This window comes from Vigna radiata, chromosome 1 (assembly GCF_000741045.1).
Source record: "Vigna radiata var. radiata cultivar VC1973A chromosome 1, Vradiata_ver6, whole genome shotgun sequence".
NCBI lineage: Eukaryota > Viridiplantae > Streptophyta > Magnoliopsida > Fabales > Fabaceae > Vigna > Vigna radiata.
The window spans coordinates 36,029,710-36,051,119 of record NC_028351.1 but is presented as its reverse complement, the minus strand read 5'-3'; the positions used below and the strand labels follow the sequence as shown (position 1 = coordinate 36,051,119).

General features: G+C 33.6%; 4 protein-coding genes across 4 annotated transcripts; 2 read left to right on the top strand and 2 right to left on the bottom strand.

Moving 5' to 3' along the window:
* The first annotated feature begins 1,523 nt into the window (after positions 1–1,523).
* On the top strand, positions 1,524–3,727 carry LOC106768546 (cytochrome P450 71A21-like). Its single transcript, XM_022784169.1, has 2 exons — positions 1,524–2,509; positions 2,922–3,727. The coding sequence occupies exons 1-2, from the start codon at positions 1,568–1,570 to the stop codon at positions 3,531–3,533; spliced, it is 1,554 nt and encodes a 517-aa protein (XP_022639890.1). The 5' UTR covers positions 1,524–1,567; the 3' UTR covers positions 3,534–3,727.
* Positions 3,728–9,406: 5,679 nt separating this feature from the next.
* On the top strand, positions 9,407–11,742 carry LOC106762820. Its single transcript, XM_014646898.1, has 5 exons — positions 9,407–10,217; positions 10,310–10,365; positions 10,435–10,533; positions 11,103–11,127; positions 11,240–11,742. Exons 1-5 carry the CDS (start codon positions 9,407–9,409, stop codon positions 11,740–11,742), a joined length of 1,494 nt encoding a protein of 497 aa, XP_014502384.1.
* A 510-nt stretch (positions 11,743–12,252) lies between these two features.
* Positions 12,253–13,033, bottom strand: LOC111241402. Its single transcript, XM_022779124.1, has 2 exons — positions 12,660–13,033; positions 12,253–12,595 (listed from the first exon to the last, which is right to left on the bottom strand). Exons 1-2 carry the CDS (start codon positions 12,849–12,851, stop codon positions 12,458–12,460), a joined length of 330 nt encoding a protein of 109 aa, XP_022634845.1. The 5' UTR covers positions 12,852–13,033; the 3' UTR covers positions 12,253–12,457.
* A 494-nt stretch (positions 13,034–13,527) lies between these two features.
* LOC106775706 (protein phosphatase inhibitor 2) lies at positions 13,528–18,322 on the bottom strand. The gene is made up of 5 exons (XM_014662896.2): positions 18,200–18,322; positions 17,587–17,657; positions 14,832–14,944; positions 14,277–14,462; positions 13,528–14,007 (listed from the first exon to the last, which is right to left on the bottom strand). The coding sequence occupies exons 2-5, from the start codon at positions 17,589–17,591 to the stop codon at positions 13,772–13,774; spliced, it is 540 nt and encodes a 179-aa protein (XP_014518382.1). The 5' UTR covers positions 17,592–17,657; positions 18,200–18,322; the 3' UTR covers positions 13,528–13,771.
* Between the last annotated feature and the right edge of the window lie 3,088 nt (positions 18,323–21,410).

Here is a 21,410-nt window from a genome sequence, read left to right as displayed (position 1 = left end):
GATAAGTTCAGTTCAACTAATCAGATTGGGAAGATTATCCGATACACCAACAACTTTGAAGCTACACATTAATTATATGAAAGAACTTTCATCCATCTACATCTCTATAAAAGCTTAAATATAGTTTTTAATCTAAAAAAATATGATTTTTTTATTATATTTGATTTCTTAAAAGAAAAATTGAATTTAGTCTTTGATCGGGAGTTAAAAAGGCATAATTTTTTTTTATTAAACATGTTAAAAAATATAACTAAAATTTAAATAGAAACTTAAACAACAATGTTTCATTTTTAAGTTTAAAAATCATTTATTGGGAAGAAAAAAGAAATGCCTTGTTGAAATTTATAATATGAAATCAGATTATTATCATAAGATGATCTTACGCAGTGAAAGTTCATGCATAGCATATCCAAAGTTAAACAATACAAAATGATAAAGTGAAGAAGTTTTGCAAGAAGTAACACATATATTTCATTTACACCTTTTTAATGTCTCGTACTATTGTTTTCTACTCTTAAGATAAAATTTAGTATCATCTGATTTTCGTACATCAATTATACAAAAGTCTAGGTTCCCACATTTAGGGTTTTTGAAACAAATGAAACAACTTGTATTGTTAATTTTTAGCCAATAATTAGAACTTTTATCTTTCTTTAATAATATTATAGTGACGATTTATATTAATGAAAACATTCTAAATTTTTCGCTTCACATAAAAAAAAAAAAGTTATATTTCCAGACTAAGAAAAACTTTGAATCACAACACTAAGAAGAAAAAAAAACTAGAGTTCTAATTTAAGAACATTTTAATAGCTAGAACCTTGAAGAATTTTCTAAAACTAATCTCTAAATATTATGGAACACAAGTACTACATGCGTGCTGTCATTGGAAACAAAATCTAGAAACGTAACCTACATACATATCCTTTCATAATCACCACATATTCAGATACAAATTAATAATTATAAAAACACGTGTTAAAATATAAGTGTACGAAAATTCAGATAGCATGTCATTCTTCATTTCGTTACTTTCTTTCTGTCTTTTTCGTTTTTGACAAATTGATATGCACTATTACTCAACAAAATTTAAAAAGTTTTCAATAATATTATAATACATGAAAGAATGAATAATTGATAAGAATGTCTCCCATGTATTCAAAAAGGTTGATTAGTGTTATAAACACCATCATATCTTTGATCTTGCAGCATTTAATTTTACTTATACAATATTCTTGAGAATCCAGTATGAGTAATCCCACATTGAATACCATAATTAAAGCTTAATTATTTATATAAAACTTTCACTTATGTATATTAGTATTGTATCTCATCCGATAATCCCTCAAAATACTTGTCAAACATGAACTTCAATTAATCATCACTGGATTCAACAATAATAAATTGCATGCATGTTGAGCTAGCGTGTGTAAATCATGAAACGTATACATATTTTTCACAAATACACGTATTTTATTAATTTTTTATGACTTGCGACGCTTATAAATACCTCATTCTCTGCATTGTTTACTAATTACACAGCAAATTAAAGAAAGCACATTACACAATGTCAACTTCTCTGCATGAAAACTCTTCAATCTGGTTTTTCCTTCCAATCGCTACTTTGATCGTCTTCTTTTTACGTACTGTCATCAAATGCAATCATAATTTCAATTCTGCAATGGCCAGAAAAGCCTCACCACCATCTCCTCCAAAGCTTCCAATAATAGGAAATCTCCACCAACTTGGCACTCTCACTCACCGGACTCTCCATTCCTTTGCTCAAACCTATGGCCCTTTAATGTTACTTCACTTTGGAAAGGTGCCAGTTCTTGTGGTCTCAACGGCCGAGGCAGCCCGTGAGGTTATGAAAACCCATGACCTTGTTTTCTCAAATAGACCACATCGTAAGCTGTTTGATATCTTCTTGTACGATTCCAAAGATGTGGCATCTGCTCCATATGGCAACTACTGGAGGCAGATAAGGAGTATCAGTGTCTTGCATCTTCTCAGTGCAAAAAAGGTTCAATCCTTTGGTGCAGTGAGAGAAGAGGAAATNTCCATAATGATGGATAAGATTAAGCAGTGTTGTTGTTCTGTGACGCCTGTGAATTTAACTGATTTATTTTCTACTGTCACAAATGACATAGTGTGCAGAGCTGCTCTCGGAAGGAGATACAGTGGAGGAGAAGGGAGTAAGTTTTGGAAGCCAATGAATGAGATGATGAAGATGTTGGGTGTTCCAGTTATAGGGGATTATATAACTTGGCTTGATTGGGTTGGAAGTGTTAATGGATTGTATGGTAGGGCAAAGAGAGTGGCTAAACAGCTTGATGAATTTTTTGATGAAGTTGTTGATGAGCATGTAAGTAGAAGAGGGCATGATGTGCATGGTGATGATGATGACGACGATGAACATAATGATTTGGTGGACATTTTGCTGAGAATCCAAAAGACAAACGCCTTGGGTTTCCAGATTGATAAAACAGTCATAAAGGCTATAATCCTGGTACGTAAGATTAATACAATGTGGTATGTATCTGTATAAGTTCTTAATATACAACTACTCTATATTTGTAACTTGATAAAATCTTTATTTTTCTTAAACATCATTTAGTTCAATCCTTAATATCAAAGATGATGTGAGAAAAGACTAAAAGCAAGAGAGATTTCACAAAATCAAATAGGGACTAAAGCAAAGAATTGGTGAAATGACATCCTTAATAATAAGCTATTGGAAGTTTACCTATCTTAAAAATCAATCCAGAGGTTTATTCGTTAATTTTGTATTTGCAACATTTATACAATATTAGAAATAACATGTTTAATTGATATACTGGTGAATTCATTTTGTTGAATATGTCCTTCATGGGATTTGAAGGTGGACAATGAAATAGACAGTTGATGGGTATTTGTTTCAGGATATGTTTGTCGCAGGCACTGAAACTAGCTCCACAATCCTAGGATGGATAATGACAGAACTCTTGAGGCACCCAAGTGTGATGCAGAAGCTAAAAGATGAGATAAGGAATGTGGTTAGTGGTAGAACTTGCATAACTGAGGAAGATTTAAGCAGCATGCCTTATTTGAAAGCAGTGATTAAAGAAAGTTTTCGATTACATCCCCCAGCTCCCTTGTTGCTTCCAAGGGAATCCATGGAAGCTGCTAAAGTGATGAACTATGACATTGCAGCAGGCACACAGATAATAGTTAATGCTTGGGCAATAGCAAGAGATCCTTGTTACTGGGAAAAAGCTGAAGAGTTTGAAGCAGAAAGATTCTTAAAGAGTTCAATAGATGTGAAAGGACATGATTTTGAAGTGATACCATTTGGAGCAGGAAGAAGGGGTTGTCCAGGAATGATGTTTGCCATGAATGTGATTGAATTGGTCATAGCAAACCTTGTTCATCAGTTTGATTGGGAAGTGCCAGGTGGAGTAGTGGGAGATCAGACACTCGACATGACTGAATCTGCAGGGTTGACCAGTCATAGAAAATTTCCTCTCATAGCATTTGCCTCTTACCATGCATAAGTTGATGTTAAAGATAAACATAGTAAGTTGAAAGAAAAATAAGGGACTATATTCTTAACATTCATAGAAAAATCTAGGGTTATAATAGGTCGGTTTATCTAGTAATTGTTATTTTATTATTGCAACTATTTTTTGTCGTCAATTTCTACGTGTAAATCATACTTACGTAATGTTTGATTAAGTGATCTTTGTAATTCTATTTTCCAAAATTGGGTGAAATCTCTCTCAAGGGAAGTTTACTTTTCTGCACAAAGGATGACTTAAGTGCTTCCTTCACTTCAATAATTTTACAACCCTCCTGATTCTACAAGTCGAAAAAGGCAAATTTTCCACCAGGAAAAATACCAATGAAAGTTTAGGTTTTTAGATTAAACATTGTATATCAAAGGTCTGTTTCTTCATGCACCCATCAAATTTATTCCCTTCACCTCATCATTCTAGATTTTATTTTCTGTAACACACTAAAAATTGATAAAATTGATAAGGTGTGGGAAGCAAATGAGTAGTGACACTAGCATTAGAAACCAAAGACAAAATTTGTTTCCAGTGTAATAGGAATTTTGGTGTTGTATTCTGCTATAGAATTTTTCTATAAAGTACATATAGTCTAAAGGATAAGTTAATCATGTTTTATATCTAGAAGAGATAAATTAGGGTAATAAGTAAATGCATAGACTGATTTCATTCTCAAAGTCTGACAGAAAAAAAAAAGGCTTAATACCTCCTTTGGTCCTCGTATTTGTATGAAAATTTCAGTTCGATCCTCAAGTTTTGAACTGTCTCAATTGGGTCATAATTTTTGTAAAAATGCACACATTTTACCTCAACCGTTAACTGATCTCAAACGGCGTTAAATTTAGCTGACGTGGTATGCTGACGTGTTGGCTTAATCCCTTCTTGGTCCTCGTATTTGTGTGAAAATCTTAGTTCGGCCCTCAAGTTTTGAACTGTCTCAATTGGGTCATAATTTTTGTAAAAATGCACACATTTTACCCCAACCGTTAACTGATCTCAAACGGCATTAAGTTTAGCTAACGTGGTAGGCAGAGAACATGCTGAATGTATTATTTAATTATATGAATTATTTTTTAAAATAAGCAGTTTTTCACGTGGCACAATGCCTATTATTTAGTTTATTTGAATTAGGGATTTTATTCATCTCTTTGAGAATCAGAGATTTTACACAGATTATCTTGTCGGCTCAAAAAATAAAGTCACCGAAAAACTTGCGTAACCAGTGCAATCAGTCTCACAGCCTTTTCTACAAATGAACCAACTTGATAACCTATAGGTTCATCACCAGCCTTTAAGCTATTTATTCCACTGATAGCAGAAGATAATTGTTGCANAGTGAGATNANTTAGNNATTGNGGTAAAATGTGTGCATTTTTACAAAAATTATGACCCAATTGAGACAGTTCAAAACTTGAGGACCGAACTGAGATTTTCACACAAATACGAGGACCANGAAGGGATTAAGCCAACACGTCAGCATACCACGTCAGCTAAACTTAACGCCGTTTGAGATCAGTTAACGGTTGGGGTAAAATGTGTGCATTTTTACAAAAATTATGACTCAATTGAGATAGTTCAAAACTTGAGGACCAAACTGAGATTTTCACACAAATAAGAGGACCAAAGGAGGTATTAAGTCAAAATAAAATATGTTGTAGTTGCAAGAAATTTGTTAGTATGAAAAATGAGGAGACATATTATAATGATGGTTCATATAATTCAATCATTGGAGTTGATTGAGTACTAGCATGAGAAAAAGATTCACCATGTTGATAAGAAATGTTGTATGACAGGGGTTGCCCATGCTCTTATATGAAAAAAATAATCATTAATTAACCATACATATACATTAGTCATGTATAATATGTTATGGCATATAGTAGTGTCGTGCAAATAGTTATTTTGCTGAACCCACTCTCTTGAATGGGAGCATTATGTTAAACATTTCACATCAATATTTCCTATTTATGGTATTGTTGAAACCTAAATTATCGCATAAGTTGGTTAGTTTGATATTGTAGCAAAACATACATGAGAGAGAATCATCCAACTTATAACAGAAACGTCAACATTAATCAAGTGTCTAACGTCATATATACAATAAAGAGTTCAGAAAAACTAAAACATAAGTGTTGTTAGTAAGTGGTCAAACATGTTAAACATTAGATTAACTACACTCATAAGTGTGTTTCTCCTTAGGGTTGTTCAAGACCTAGCATAAACAATAGTTACTTCATATACAATACAAAAGTGAAAAATGTAATTGAAACTTAAAGTTTCTACTTTATTGTATAGATGATAAAAGACAATCTTTTGGCTAGTGAAAATCAAGACATGCAACAATGTCTTCTGCAGTTAATTAATAGTTAGATAAATGCATGTAATGTGATCTAAGTCCATGATTGTAAAACTAATATGCAACATCCGATGTAGTCTTTGTTGGAAGTCTCACATCGACTAGAGATAAGGTTAATTTATAATATATAAGTGGGATATAGACCTCACCTTATAAGCCAATTTTGTAGGGTTGAGTTAGACCTAAAATTCACTTCTAACAGTCTTGATTGAAGTCTATACTTTCTGATTTAGAGCACAATAAATAGATTCTAGTACAACTAAGTCTAAATTAAATTGATATGTAATTAATGTCAATAAATAATAATGTATACATAACATAAATTTTACAAGGTGATTCATCTTATGTATTTGGTATCAATAAGTCATTATTAAAATATATGCTCATGCAAAGAGAGTGGCTAAACAACTTGATGAATTTGGTGAAATGAGAAGTGACGTTAGTACTAGAGACCAAAGATATAAAATTTGTCTCCGGTGTAATAGGAACTTTGTTGTTGTACTTTTGCTATAGAAATTTTATAGAAAGTATATATAATGTAAAGGGTAAGTTAATGATATTTTATATGTAGAAGAGATAGATTAGGTAGGGAAAGGGTTAATAAGTAAATGTAGAGATTGGTTTAAATGTGAAATGAAAAAAAAATGTTATAGGCACATGAAATTAGTAGTATGAAAATTGAGCAGACATATTATAATGATGATTCATACGTCGATACAAGCAAAAATATCTTTGAAATAAGTTTTAGAAAACTAATAGTAGAACAAATGGAGTATGTTCAAAAGTAAACTAGCCCCTTAGATGATTATGAAAAACAGCAATATGATCTAATTCAAAAATTTCAACGTCTAGTATAGTTTTTCACAATAGCATGATTACTATAATTTATTCCATTAAACTCACCACCATAGAACTTAATAATTACACCTACTTATGTTACTATGTTAAAAAGAAGATTCAGTTAGTTATTTTTATGATGTCTAAGTGTTATGAGAGATGTTTGTTTAGATAGATCAACATTAGTCTTAGTGTTTTAACATGTTTGTAAAACTAAGAAAAACTCTTTTAATAAATCTTAATAAGATAATAATTTATTAGTCTTAATATAGAAATGTTTTTAATCAAATTCAAAAGATGAATGTAAAACCTGATAATTTCAATATATTAAGTCACTTACATAATCGATTAATCTAGTAAGTTTTAAAGAATGTGATTAAAGCATATTAATTGATTAAGTCATTATACTTAGGCCTTGATCACTTGAGTGAATTTGAAAGAGAGTAATTGAGAGGATTTGATGATAATTATTTTTTTGTTTATTTGAATAGATTTGGAGGTAAGTGAGAGTGAATTTGGGAGTAAATTTTTTTAATCTGTATAAATTAAATCTTACACTAATTCTCACAAATTTTACTTCCAAATTTACTCTCATTTATCTCCAAATCTATTCAAATAAACAACAACAAAAATATTATCTTTAAATTTTCTCAAATCCTCTCAATTACTTTCTTCTAAATCCACTCAAGTGAAAAAGGCCTTAATTTTCCTTTAAATCTTGTATCTTCTCCTATTTCATTTTAAGCATTCCATCTTTACAGAAAACTATTTTATTCAAGCATATTAAAAGACTAGATTTTCTTAACTATAGGTTTTGATTGTAATATCTTCGTAAGGGTGATATTTTTCTTGTATCTTTGTTCTATAATTTCATTCTTTGTGTTGTTATTCATTGAATGTAGAAGGTTGTGGTAATTATGTAAAACATTGCATGTTTTTTTAAGATTGTGGTGATTATATAAAGCATCACTTGATCTTTTATTTTTTTGAAAGGTTTCTTCAAGATTTTGCATAGATCTTGGTTTTAGGATTATGTAGAGACACTTGTAATTTAAAACTTTTGATCTTTAATGAAATTTCTATCTAAACTTATTAAAAAAACTGAATGTAAATTCATTAGAATAGAATCAATCAATATAAAATTTTGTGACATCTCTTTTTCTTGTTTATAAGTCTTCAAATGTTTAATGATCTAAAGTACATGTCGTTAAAGACATATTAGTCATGTATTGCTTTCCCATAAAAGTTTAACCGCATGTTTATATTGGAGATTAAGTCATAGTTATTGATTTAGTAAGGCTTTAACAAAATCTACAATATATGTAAAAAATTACAAACATCCTATTACACGTCAAAAGTAAAGTTGTAGAGAGATACAATCTCATGATAACTTATAACACATGGGAACTTGTTGGGAAGGAACTAGGCACAAACTTGGAAGACAATAGTCAAGCAGATATAATAGAAAGAAAAAGTTTTGATTGATACAAAGATAAACTAGTAAAGATAATGGATGTATAATAATACTTAGACAATATTTTTTTGACAACATTTAAACATCATCTACATATTATTCTTTGATTGGTCCATGGTGATATTTATGATTATTATTATTGATTGTAAAGTAATTTTAGACCAATCATAAAATGACACGTAAATGATGTTCATATTGTCAAAAATATTTATATAAGATACTTTTCAAGTCTAACATAAAACTCATATTTACATAAGATTGTATATGACGTTAACCTAAAGATCGAGTCTTATATCAAACTTTAATGTCATGCAAAAAATTACACTTATTTACAAATATATCAAAACATGTGTTTTTTTCTTCTTTTTGTGATTTGATGTAATATAAAGTGAATTTTGCACTAATGAATATAATTTCATAAGTCTAAATAAATTTTATGAGAAAAGTTTTATAAATTAATTTTAAATTATAAAAAAAAATATATTCTTTTTGTAGAAGTCCAAAATGCTATATATCTTATTTAAATATATGCAAAATAATGAGTATCTCATACAACTTGGGAGGGTTTCGTCTATATTTAAAGTAGCTTACATGCACCCAATGTTTTCTATTAGGCTTAATATCTCTTTTCGTCCCTCTTTAAGGGGTGAATGTTCAATTGCATCCTACCTTTTTTGAAAGGTTCAATGTTGTCCCAACTTTTGAAAAACGTGTACAATCAAGTCCTTTTGAAAAAATGGCGTTAAATTTTTAACGTTTTACCTGACATCTGTGCAACGTGGCTTCTTTTTGGTCAGAATATCTAAGGGCAAAGTTGGGTTTTTAAATAAATGGAGTTGGTTAAAAAAAATTGAATTGGTTTAGATGTAAGAAAATCTGAGTTAGGGTTCCAGAAAACGCGATTTGGGAATCAGGAATTTGCAGGATTCGTCTTCCATTTTCAGTGATCAAGAAGGTGAAATCTTCAAAGCAAATTGAATTCCACTTCACAGGTTAGGTTTTACATTTTCTAATTTTCTGAAATTGAGGTATTGTATGTGTTTATATTGTTGTCACGTTTCATGGGGTTTAACTACGAGTGAATGTGTTTTTTGAGAAAAGTTATCTTTTGATGCATGATAGTGGTCCCATAGTCGTTACTTTAACTTAAATTAGTGGTCCCCCGTTTGCATTTGCAGGGTTCGGGTAGGGATGGGTGATGAGATGCTTCGGGTAGTGGTTCACCATGGTGGGACCTTGATCAAAGAAGTCCCTTTTAAATATATTGGCGGGGAGATAGTTTATTGGGACGTAGACCCCGATAAGTGGTGTTATTTTAGAGTATTAGGTACACTTAAACAAATGGGTTACATGCAAGTAGAAGCATTATTTTACAATGTGCAACATGTTTTACATAAACTTGATGATGATAAAAGAGCTATGAACATGATGAATGTGGCTAAGTATTTGGGGAAAGTGAACCTGTATGTTGTGCATGGGGTGGACGAAGCAACTATATTAGAAAATGATGAGAATGAGATTTTGTACCTATGTGAAGGTCCTGCTGAGAGTGGTGAGGGTAGTGGCGTGGGTGGAGAAGCACATGTTGAGGGTGGTGATGAAGGAATTAGTCATGTAGTGGAGGGTGCAGTGGAGGTTGAGAATGACTATGCAGTGGAAGTTGAAAAGGATAATGAGGATGTTGAGCATGAGGATGCCTTGAAGGATGACAAGGAGGATGCAGAAGATATCGAGGTTGATGTGGATGTTGACAATGAGAATGAACTTGAGGATGTAAGTGAAGAATTAGTTGACGTGGACATTCAGGATGGAGGGGAGGTTGATATTGAAGAAGAAGTGGAAGTGGAAGTGGATGTGGACGGTGATGATGAAGCAGGAATGTATGATCTCAGTGGTGATGAATACGTGGATGAAGACAGTGAAAAAGAAAGCCAACAATGTAGGGGTTTGTCAGATGATGATTGGGAGTCTGATAAGCTTTTAACTCCTGAAAATAGTGCAAGTGAGGAGAACAAATGTTACCCATTGCCTATGCAGTTGTAGAAGTGGAGAACAAAGACAGTTGGACATGGTTTTTGCAATTGTTAATTGAAGACCTCAGTGGCAGTGAAGTATGTGGAGGGTGCACATGGATGTCAGACCAGCAAAAGGTAAAATGAAGTACTTTTACTTAATGTTTTCTATAGGATATGGTCTAATTTCTAAATGTAATTGTGCAGGGGCTGGTCCATGCCATTAAGGAGCTTCTACCTCTGGCAGAACAAAGATACTGTGTGAGACACCTATATGCAAACTTTAGGAAAAAGTTTGGTGGGCAGGTATTAAAAAATCTGATGTGGAGGGCTGCAACCAGCACATACCCCTAGGCTTGGGAGAGAGAAATGCTCAAAATCAAAGAAGTCAATATTGAAGCCTATAAACACCTCATAGGCATTGCCCCAAGGTAACCCCTTACCCATTATATGCACTTTAGTGTCACAGATGCATTGTAACCCATTTGAGAATTATTTTGTGCAATAGGTTTTGGTCAAGATCACGCTTCACAGGTCAAGCAATGTGTGATAGCCTAGATAACAACATCACTGAAGCTTTCAATAGTGTTCTTATACATGCAAGAGGAAAACCAATAATCACAATGATGGAGGATATTAGAGTGTATGTCATGAAAAGGTGGGCCAACAACCGAACCAAGGTGGCATCTATGGACTTCACAATATGCCCAAAGATAAAGACCAGACTTCAAAAGGAAACTAATATGTCTAGATTTTGGTTGCCAAGGTACATTGTTCAATTCATTTCATTTGTCTGTGCTTGATTGGCTACACTACTTTTTATATACATTTTTTTTATTGGTTGGAGTTCATTGTATGTGCTTGATTTCTTTCAGCTGGTCTGCAAGGAAGATTTTTTAGGTTAGGCACACTTCATTCGTTAGGAACAAGTTCACCCTGGACCTGGACACTAAAGAGTATAGCTGCAGAAAGTGAATGATCACTAGCATCCCATGCTGTCATGCAATTGCAGCAATGAACTACTCCAATGTTGATCCAGACAATTTTATACCCACTTGCTTCAGGAGATCCACATATGAGGAGGTCTATGCGTCCATAATTTTCCCCTTGAATGGTCCTCAACTATGGGAAACCACACATTACAGAGATGTCCTACCACCACTAATGAGGAAGATGCCTGAGAGGCCAAAGAAAAAAAGGAGGTTGGAGGCATGGGAGTTAACAAAGGACGACACTCAAATGCGTGTTGGAGGGCATACGAAAAAGTGTACCATTTGCCGTCAAAGGGGGCACAACAGGAATAAGTGCCCTTTACGGCCCCAACTAGCAGAAGCACCCCAGACAACAGAAGCATCCCAGCCAGCACCATCAACCCATTTAGCAGAAGCATCCCAACCAGCACCACCAACCCAACAGAAGCATCCCAGCCAGCAAGCGCATCCCAGCCGGCAGAAACAACACAACCATCACAACCACCTCCAACTTCCCCAACCCCTCTACCATCACAGCCACTAAGTCCTCAATCATCTCGTCCAACAAAATTAAATGTCAGAAGAAAAGATGGATAGATTGATGACAAAGTGTCTTTAGTTAGTTGAAATGGAGTTTATATGTATTGTCTTTTAATTTGGTTTGTACTGTGTTTAATTTGGTCACAAAGTGAACTCATATCTACTGTCTTTATTTTGGTTAACTGATATGGACATATTATGGTGACAGATATGTTGTCTTTTATTTTGGTGACAAGTTTGTACTGTCTTGTATTTTGGTTAACTGATATAGACATCTTATGTACTGTCTGTCTTTAATGAAAGAAAGTTTGTACTTAAATTTAGTTTGTACTATTTTGGTGATTTTAAAACCAAATGAGGGACTGATATTTCCAATTGTCCACTGATTTTAAGTTCATATAATGTAATTTTAAACCAAATGGGGGACCAAATGGGAGACTGAATATGAAAAAAATGAATTTAACTTTGTACATTGCATTGCATAACTGATGGTACAGGAACCAAAACACCTTCACGTTGCGAACCAACTTTTTTCATTCATCCAAATACATTACATGAAGTAAATCAACCTAAACACAACCTACCAAATTCATATTCTAAATTCACGATCTAAGTAAATCAACCTAAACACAACCTGAATATGACAAGGACAACCACAATACACACACTCAAAGCTACAACTAACATCTTCATCTTTTTCTGCATTTTCTGCAAATCCTTCACTGCATTTTCTGCAAATCCTTCACTGCATTTTCCAGCTCACTTATCCTCTTCAGAATTGTGCAATCTTTTTCATCAACGTTGTCTTCACAACACCACTTAAAAAAGTTACAGCAGCTCCCAAATGAAGATCCACCCTATTATCCACCATGTTATTCAACGATAAAATGCATCAAGTCAAATGAAGAAAAGATTAACTACCTTGTAATGAGGACAACCCCAAAAATTTCTCCCAGCATTCTTCGTAGTTCTGGCCACTTTGATTACTGCAATATCTCCACAATAACACGTTGGGATTAACCCACCTCCACTACAAGTACCACCATGGGACGAACGAGAAGAACACCCTTTGGCCCAACTTTTCGAAAACGAAGAACACCCTTGGGAAGCCATTCCTATTTCTCCACGAACACTTTCCAAACCTCAAAGACCAATTGGGTGGAATCCAAACCCTAACCCCTTTTACTTCTTAACCAAGTCCATTTTTTTAAAATCCCAACTTTGCCCTTAGATGTTCTGAGCAAAAATAAGCCACGTTGCACATATGTCTCTGTGCTGTCAAGTAAAACGTTAAAAATTTAACGCCGTGACCCAAAAGGACTTGATTGTACATTTTTTTCAAAAGTTGGGACAACATTGAACCTTTCAAAAAAGGTAAGACGCAATTGAACATTCACCCCTTAAAGAGGGACGAAAAGAGGTATTATAAGCCTTCCTATTACTCCCTACATATCAAACTTTTGACCATTATATCTCAAGTAATTAAAAATACTTGTATAATTTTATGTATTTATAAATGCAGTTTAATATTAACTGCCCACAAGACAATTAATCACTGTTAAACATTTCAATAATCTCATAATTCTATTAATCATATTATATATAATTATTAATATACAATTATAAATTGGGGGCATAATTAACCATATTTTCATATGTAATTTAACCACATGCTTACATGTATGCAAGATACACAAATTCAATATGATCAATACTCGTTTTCCAAATCTGATATAGATTTATAAATTGGGGCATAAATCCCACACAAGTTGCAACAAAAACACAGAAATAAGAAATGCAATTTTGTTAACTTTGAGATATAACCTCCCTTTCACAATCCAACTTCAACATATTCATCGAAAATGCTAAAGCACAAACCAAGTAGAAAAAGTGTAAACAGAGCATAATAAACAAGGTCAAGAAAGAAACTATTTACATACAATGATACAAGAATACAGTGGAATCATCTAGCTTTATCTCCACCCACAAAATAAACTATCGAAAAGACAGGGTTTTTATTTGTAGATAACTGTCTAAGAACCATTAGCTGGAGGAATTGAAGACTTCTTTCCCTTAATCTCCATCTCTTTAACACTATCACTCAGTGAAGAAGATTCACATTTCTCAGCCTTACAACGTTCAGAATTATTATCCTCATCACTTTCATCCTCAAGAGAACCCTTCTGTCGCAGCTCTCTCACTTTAAGAAATTCATCATAGTGGGCCTTTCTGTGTTCTTTAAAACTCATGCTTCTATCTGTTTCAGAATCTAACAGTATAGCCAACCCAGGAAAAGTCAAGTAAGGTTACTAGAAGAATAATACACTACATCAAATCAACTCACTAAATTACTCGGAGAAAAAAAGGAAAAAAACTTTCATGTTCATCAAAATGGAATAAGAATAAACTCCCCACATAATAGAAACAAAGGAGAAGCACAAGCACCCATCAAGCAAAAAAAAAAAAAAAAAAAAAAAAAAAATCATGATACCTTAAATGTGTGAAACAACAAATGAAAGTCAAATAATGATACCATACCATCATCATCTTGCTCCATTGCCTCTGACTCGTCCTCAGATGATGTCCAACCACCAGATTGACCAGTGCCTCTTCTGCTACTGGAGGCTACATCATTCAGAGCAGTCCATATTGCTTCAGCATGCATTGTGCGATTTTTAGCATCGATACATGCATCAAAACTACCTCGTACAGGTGATAAAGAACCTAAAAAAAGTAGGTTCTTTCAGAAGAAAAGTTGCTGCACATGCATTGGCTTTTAAACTAAAGCACAAGGGCAAGTCTGAGAATAAAATTTCAAAATGACCATAACCACGTACTCTATCAACAAAATTGGATTACAGTATGTTTTATAATTACAACCCAGACCTTGTTGAGGTCCAGATTGATGTTTGAATTTAGCTATGAAATGAAACGTTTTAAAATACTGAATATCCAATACAAGAAGAGTAAAAGCAAGATCATAGTTAGAAATCACATATACATCTTAAAATAAAATCAGTAAATTATTTGTATAAAAGGCCTAACATGCAGCCATAAAAATAGAAACATGAAGTTTAAGTGATCTTTACATACTGTCATCATCAATCATAGGATGATATGGAGTCTTGGGCTCAGTAATTTTTTGCCTCACAGGTTTGTTTGCCTCAATTTCTCCAATATTAGCCTCATCCCACCTTACACGTCCTCTACAACAAGATATCAAAAGCAAGATTCATAGCAATAAGAATGGGTAAGATCATGAGATTTTAAGAGGGACTGCATACAGATAAGAAGATCATTGTAATACTTATTAGAACATATTGTCAGTAGATAAAGAGTGGATGTACAAATACTCCATCAAACATTTTCATCTTTCAATCAATAAGCACACATTCACTCAACAGGCATGCAATATCTACTTAAAACTTCAAGTCTGATCAAGAAGATTTCTTAGACAATAAAAAATAAATGTCAGTCCCTTTTTTTTCTTTAATTTGAAGTCAGTTCGATGCAAACAATGTTTATCTACCATCCCTTTGATTTTGCCTTTGAATAGGCTTTCTCAGTCATGTATAAAAAAAATGAAAAAATAAACAGACTCGAGAGTCATTGGGAAATTATTTCCATTTGTTAGAGATCTAATCATAAGCCTCCACCTAATATGGTTGCTTATACAGTAACACTCCCAAGAATATGAAATTAAACATAAAGGATCTGTGGCTGGTACAGAATGTCGTTTAGCATAATCTCTCCTTTGCAAGGTTTATAATACCGTTACTTTTCTGTAGTTGGTCATTCTATTACTGTGTGTAAATAACACTGGACCAGGGGTAAAGTTCAATCTCAATCTACTGATTTAATTCAGAAACACATAAAGAAGAACCTGAAGGTAAAAGGAGGTTTGCAAAGTTTAGAATAGTATGGTAACAAATTCAAGATCACTTAAGTTGTTTTTATTTTTCATCTACATTCCTACTAATGCATTTTCCACGCAAACCTTCTGTGACACTGAAAAATATTGAAATTTGGAAGGGAAGATTGTCCTGTTGTCTCCTATTCACATTTCCATCCTTCTCTGTGAATGTCAACAATGGGTAAATTCTCCTGGCCTTTCACGGTATTTCCTTCACCATCAAATTATCCTAAATAGAACATTTTCCAATAGAGGAATTGCATCTACCACAGCAGTATAATTCAACACTGGTTATTATGATCCGCCTGAAGCAATCTTGGTTGCCACATTATACCAACAATCTGGTGAAATACTGAAATAGAAATAGATTACTTTTATAATTCCCAAGATAGTACACTCCAGGAACCCAAAGCTCTCCCTTGTAATGAATTCCTAAAATACAAGGTTCCACTTTGTCTTGGTTTCCCTTCTTTTCAATAACAACTTACCCTCTAACTTACCTAAATATAGTTAATATTCAGTAAAACATTGAAAAAGGTCCATTGATTCCCTATGGTCCAATCTTTTCCTCCTCCTATAACATTTACTGGAGGTACTATCACAAGCATACCAAACTAAAAAATGACATGATTAATTAATCATCTAAACTGAAGCACTGAAAGAAAAAAGCACCTTTTACCTTGAAAATAATTTGCATAAAAATAGGCTTAGGACCACACAGGAACAACTATTAACAACCCAATCACAAACTTCTAATACCCAAAGTGGCTTCTAAACAACTCTAAAACCAGGGGAGCAACCCTATCAGTCCAGTCCAGGCTTCACAATCAACACAACATTATTTCTATGGACCTTGGCCTTTCTATTTTTCAAAAATTCAAGACCAAAAAAATAATGATGTTGAAACATTATACAACCTCATTCTAAAGTTAACATAGGCTGTGTCTGGTTACCCATTGGGTAGTCACTGCATGTATTACGAAAAAGAAAACATGAAAAGAAAATATTTGCTTTGGGATAAATATCCATTAGGCTTAATTCTAACAAAAATGAAACATGCACAGTCTATAAATAATATTGAACCAAAAAGTATCTCTTTTCCTCCAACTTCATAAATAAATGTCCCAGGGAAATTAAGCCACCTCCCTGGTGCTTTAGGCCTCCGAAAAGGACAAGTGCCCACAACTTGTGCTACAGCTTAACACAGTCCTTCTTATTTTTTATTTATGATGTGTTCCCTTTAATATATCTAGCCTTCTTTTCTAATCAACCAAAAAATAAAGTAGAAAGCACAAAAATACACGAACTAAGTATTTGACTCTGTTTTAACAATATCACATTTTGAAATATGTGTTTAACTGTTTCCAAAAGTTCATATTGATAGGAAAGAAATAAAACTATCTGAATACTGTGTTTGTATTATTAATATCTGTAAAGAAAAGAAACGTGAGAAAGGAATAATTTGCTCCAAGCCAGAGAGACTCTCTCAACCCACAACTGAATTTGCACCAAAAACCCTACACCCAACCTCCTCACTCATTCCTTTACAACAAACTTGGCTAAATATCTCTCTCTATAACTAGCTCCTCATTCCCTCTCTAATGTAGTTTCCCAAATATACCATTCAGATAGACTTTTGGACCTTCACATAAAAACCTTAAGGGCCTTAGAGGGCTGTTAAGGAATTATTAGCCCTGAATAACTGTCACACATTCATCAATTGAGTCTAAAAATTTTAGGGCATCAGAAAGTATTATTATCCTCCTAAAACCTCCATGGTCAGGTTACATTATCCCTCGAGAAGAGATTCTTCATTTTATCTCTCCATGATATATAATATGCAATAAGCAGGACAATTTAATTTCAGTGAGATTAAGAATTTTCTTGTCACAAACTATATAAGCAAATTAACATATATATTTATGCTTGCATTACTTCATTGTGGTAAACGGATGAGCTCTTCAAACACCAGATGTATGCCAGGAATCCTCAAGTCGCTTGATCAACTGGTAAAAACATGTGAGGTTATTACAGTAGGTTATTGAGCTTCAAGACCACAAACAATAAAAGGGGGGAAAATCAAAAGGAGAAATACCAAAGCATGGAAAATCTATATAGAAACACCCTCTTAAGCAAGTCAAAGAATATGCCAAAACAACTAGAAAATAGACAAAACAGTGCGAGTTAGCCGAAGGACGGCAATTTCATCTACAATCAAAATGTTCAAAACCCTGACTCTGGTGAATTTCACAACCAAATTGAAAATCCACAAATTAGTGCGAAGAAATTTTGTCATCAAATGTAAACAGTTCACCTTCACAGCTGATTAACAGTTTTAATTGTGAAGAATAATTTGAATAAAGGAGACAAAAGGGAATCCCTACCAAACAAAACCTTGAAAAACTCTGTTTGAAAACTGTGCATTGAAATGAATGAAGTTGCGAGTTACTAAAGGAGTCCAACCCATCCAACAAAAGGAAAACGAAAAGAGAACGAACAGAGAAAATTCATTTTATAGGAAAACAGACAACAAGTGAAAGTGTGGTACCTTGGAGAAGAGAAGAGAAGAGAGCAACCAGAGCTCTAAGCTATGAGAAGTAAAAAAAAAAAGTGCTTTTTAACAAAACCGTGTTTTCTATCAAGGCATTTATTCGCTTTTTCCCATGTTGAAATTATGCATCTCCGAGATTGTCCCTCTTTTTCTGTTTTTACTTTTATTTCTAGTTTTCAAATTTTATAAAATTACAAGTTCAGATACATTATTTAATTTATAATAACTAGTGTCTCCACATTTGGTAAAAAAAATAAAAAATCATTTTTATCATAATTATTAAAATAAAATAATTATTTAATTTTATAAAAAAATATGTTTATAAAAAATAATTATAACTAAAATATGTTTATAAAAAATAATTATAACTTTAATAATGTTTTTATTTTTAAAATATATTTATAAAAATATAAAATGTAAGTAAATTATATTAGTGAAAGTAAAAGTAATAATATACTTATTTTTTGTTATGAATTAATGGTTGAACAATTATTTGTTATATTTATTAATAAGATTCACTGTTGATACAATTATTTATATGATTTAATTATTTTTTATAAGATTTAATTATTTATATTAATTATTTGATTTTATATCTTTTTAGGTTACATTGTATATACTTTTTCTATTATTAATAATATATATAGAAAATAAGTTTTTATTTTTCTTTTCCTTTCTTTTTCTTTTCTCTATTTTATAACATGTTATTAGTATGATCTACTAACTCATCTTTGTTATAAACTTTATTTTATAACACCTTTTTAGTACCATATCTTAAACAACTTTGTTAATAAGAAGATTTTCTTTCTAAGGACAAAGTTTTGTGTATTTCAATCTAGACTCTTTCTAATATTTTCTTCATCTACAATTTTACCTTATACTTTTATTTTTCTGATAAGAGTTGTTTTTCTTTATTAATTTTCATCTTTGTTTATTGTCAAACACAATTTATTAGTCAATACAATACTACGAAATACAAAATATCATATATATATATATATATATATATATATAATTAAATTTTAATAAATTGGATTAAATATGTTTTTCATCCCTTAACTATCACACAATTTTAGTTTTAATCTCTACTCGAAACATTGATGGTTTGTAGTCCTCCTTATTTTGAAACTCTTACTATCAGTTCTTAAAATTGGACGGCCTTTAACTTCTTTTAGACGTGGCAAACAGGGATGCCACATTACTTTTCTCTCTCTCTTCCATGTTGTTTTTTTTTTTATTACCACAAACAAACAAACAGGGTTGTTCCAGAAACCAAATTTGTTACGATTGAGAGGTGAAAAAAAGGGTAAGCAACAGGGTTGTTCTTCATACACCTTCCATCACCAAGGGGGGAACATGCGTTTTTGCCATAGACAACACACTCTGCAACTTTTGTGTTTTCTTTACCACACCGCTCTTCATTCTTCCTTCATCAACACAAGACCCCTCACCCAAAAAACCCCAATCGCACATCTTCTTCCCCTTCCGTTTTCTCCAATTCCTTCATCCCTTTATCATGTTTTTGTTCTTCTTCTTCACCTAATACACTATTAAGACCAAGAACTAAGAAAACCCTTTACTCGGAACAAGAAACAGTTTCCAAATATCTGTGAGTTTCCGACAAACGACCATAAGCATAGGCAATCACTTCACTGCGCAACCACACCCTCTTGCTTACCCTTTCTTTCACCTCTCACGCGAAAGAAGAAGAAGAAAAATAAAAGAAAAGAAAGTGGTTACGATTTTCCTAACGTAATGCATCATAAGAAATCCGAACTTTAGATCGGAAAAGAAAGCACCGACGTCTCTTCCGATTTCAACCCTCTCTGCCACCACCCTAACCCTAACCGCCCCCACCACCCTATCCTGAACCTAACTCCAAAACCTTCAAACCCAAACCTCAACAGTCCCTTATAAAAGACCCTCTATCTGCAAATCCCCAACCCTCAACAGATTTCCAAAATCACGCCGCGCCACCGCTCCCTCCGCCACCTGGGTATCCTCCATCGTCTCCCTCCGTTGCCGCCTACGCCTCTTCATCTTCTTCTCCCTCCCCTTCTTCTACTTCCTCATCTTTGAGTTGAGAGAAGTTGCTTACACAATCCACTCCTTGTAATTCCTTCCACCAAAATTTGGTAATTTTTCATTCTTCTGCCAGATCCAGACATATTTTGGACTAAGGAGCACTGATGAGTGCGTATTTTTGCCCACATTTACGCTTTAAAATTTATATTTTTGATAAGATTTTTGTGCTTAAATGGGTGATTTAAAGTGAATATGTGTGGAGTTGAATTGTTAGGTTTTGGAATTAAAGAGGCTTAAAAAGTGATTTTAATTGCATAAATTATTCTTGGATGTTCTAATATTTATTTGTGCAGCTGAAGTTAGAGATTTATTGGTCCAAATTGCAATTTAAAGCCCAAAATCAGATTTTATTTCATAAATAATGTACAAATGGGCCAAACAGTCAATTTTACCCTTGCACCCCCAGATTTCCCTACATGCACCCNTCTCATCTAAACCAGGCCAATTCTGAAGCCCAGTAACCCTTTTCTCCTACACCTCCTAATTTTCCTACCCATACCCCTCCTACCACTAAATAAACCAGATTCAATCAGAACATGCCACCTCATCTTCTTGCCACGTCATCATCTTCCACACTGAAACCCTAATTTCCCTCTGCANTGAAACCCTAGCCGTCAACTTTCGAAGCCACCGCCGTCAACCTTCATCACCTGCAACCCAGATCGCTGATTCCATCATCTCACCGTCATCACGAATCGCACATCAGCACACCATCTTCCTCGAAATCGCGCCGCTAACAGCAACATCCATGGCCACCACNCTTCGACCACCATTTTCCCTACGCCGCGCCACCACCATCAACGAGAGCCATCTCCATTTGCGTGACCTGCAACCAGAAATCACCACCACAGACCTACGATTAGCATCATTTCCCCCGCTCTTCTTCCAGTCATCAACACCGCCTTCGTCTTCCTTCAAGTCGCAAAACCCAGAATCGTGAATCCTCTTCCTCCATGGACACCGTCGCACCTCGCACCAGTCCAGATCTCCGCAATCAATCCAGTTAATCTTCTCGCACCACCACAATCAAACCTGCAATATCAAAGCTCAGAACCAAATTCAAGAACCGGAGATCTCTCTCGCGTTCTCGCCAACGAAAGGGGCAGAACCAATTTCGTAGAGG

What these genes read in the sequence shown, in the direction of transcription:
- LOC106762820 (XM_014646898.1), top strand. Translation starts at nt 9,407, where the DNA reads ATGGGTGATGAGATGCTTCGGGTAGTGGTTCACCATGGTGGGACCTTG. An exon ending in AACTCCTGAAAATAGTGCAA is followed by an intron (nt 10,218 to 10,309) that starts GTGAGGAGAACA and finishes TGTTAATTGAAG; the next exon opens with ACCTCAGTGGCAGTGAAGTA. An exon ending in GGATGTCAGACCAGCAAAAG is followed by an intron (nt 10,366 to 10,434) that starts GTAAAATGAAGT and finishes GTAATTGTGCAG; the next exon opens with GGGCTGGTCCATGCCATTAA.
- LOC111241402 (XM_022779124.1), bottom strand. Translation starts at nt 12,851, where the DNA reads ATGGCTTCCCAAGGGTGTTCTTCGTTTTCGAAAAGTTGGGCCAAAGGG. An exon ending in GGGGTTGTCCTCATTACAAG is followed by an intron (nt 12,596 to 12,659) that starts GTAGTTAATCTT and finishes GGTGGATAATAG; the next exon opens with GGTGGATCTTCATTTGGGAG.
- LOC106775706 (XM_014662896.2), bottom strand. An exon ending in TCCTATGATTGATGATGACA is followed by an intron (nt 14,463 to 14,831) that starts GTATGTAAAGAT and finishes TACTTTTTTTAG; the next exon opens with GTTCTTTATCACCTGTACGA. An exon ending in AATGGAGCAAGATGATGATG is followed by an intron (nt 14,008 to 14,276) that starts GTATGGTATCAT and finishes CTATACTGTTAG; the next exon opens with ATTCTGAAACAGATAGAAGC.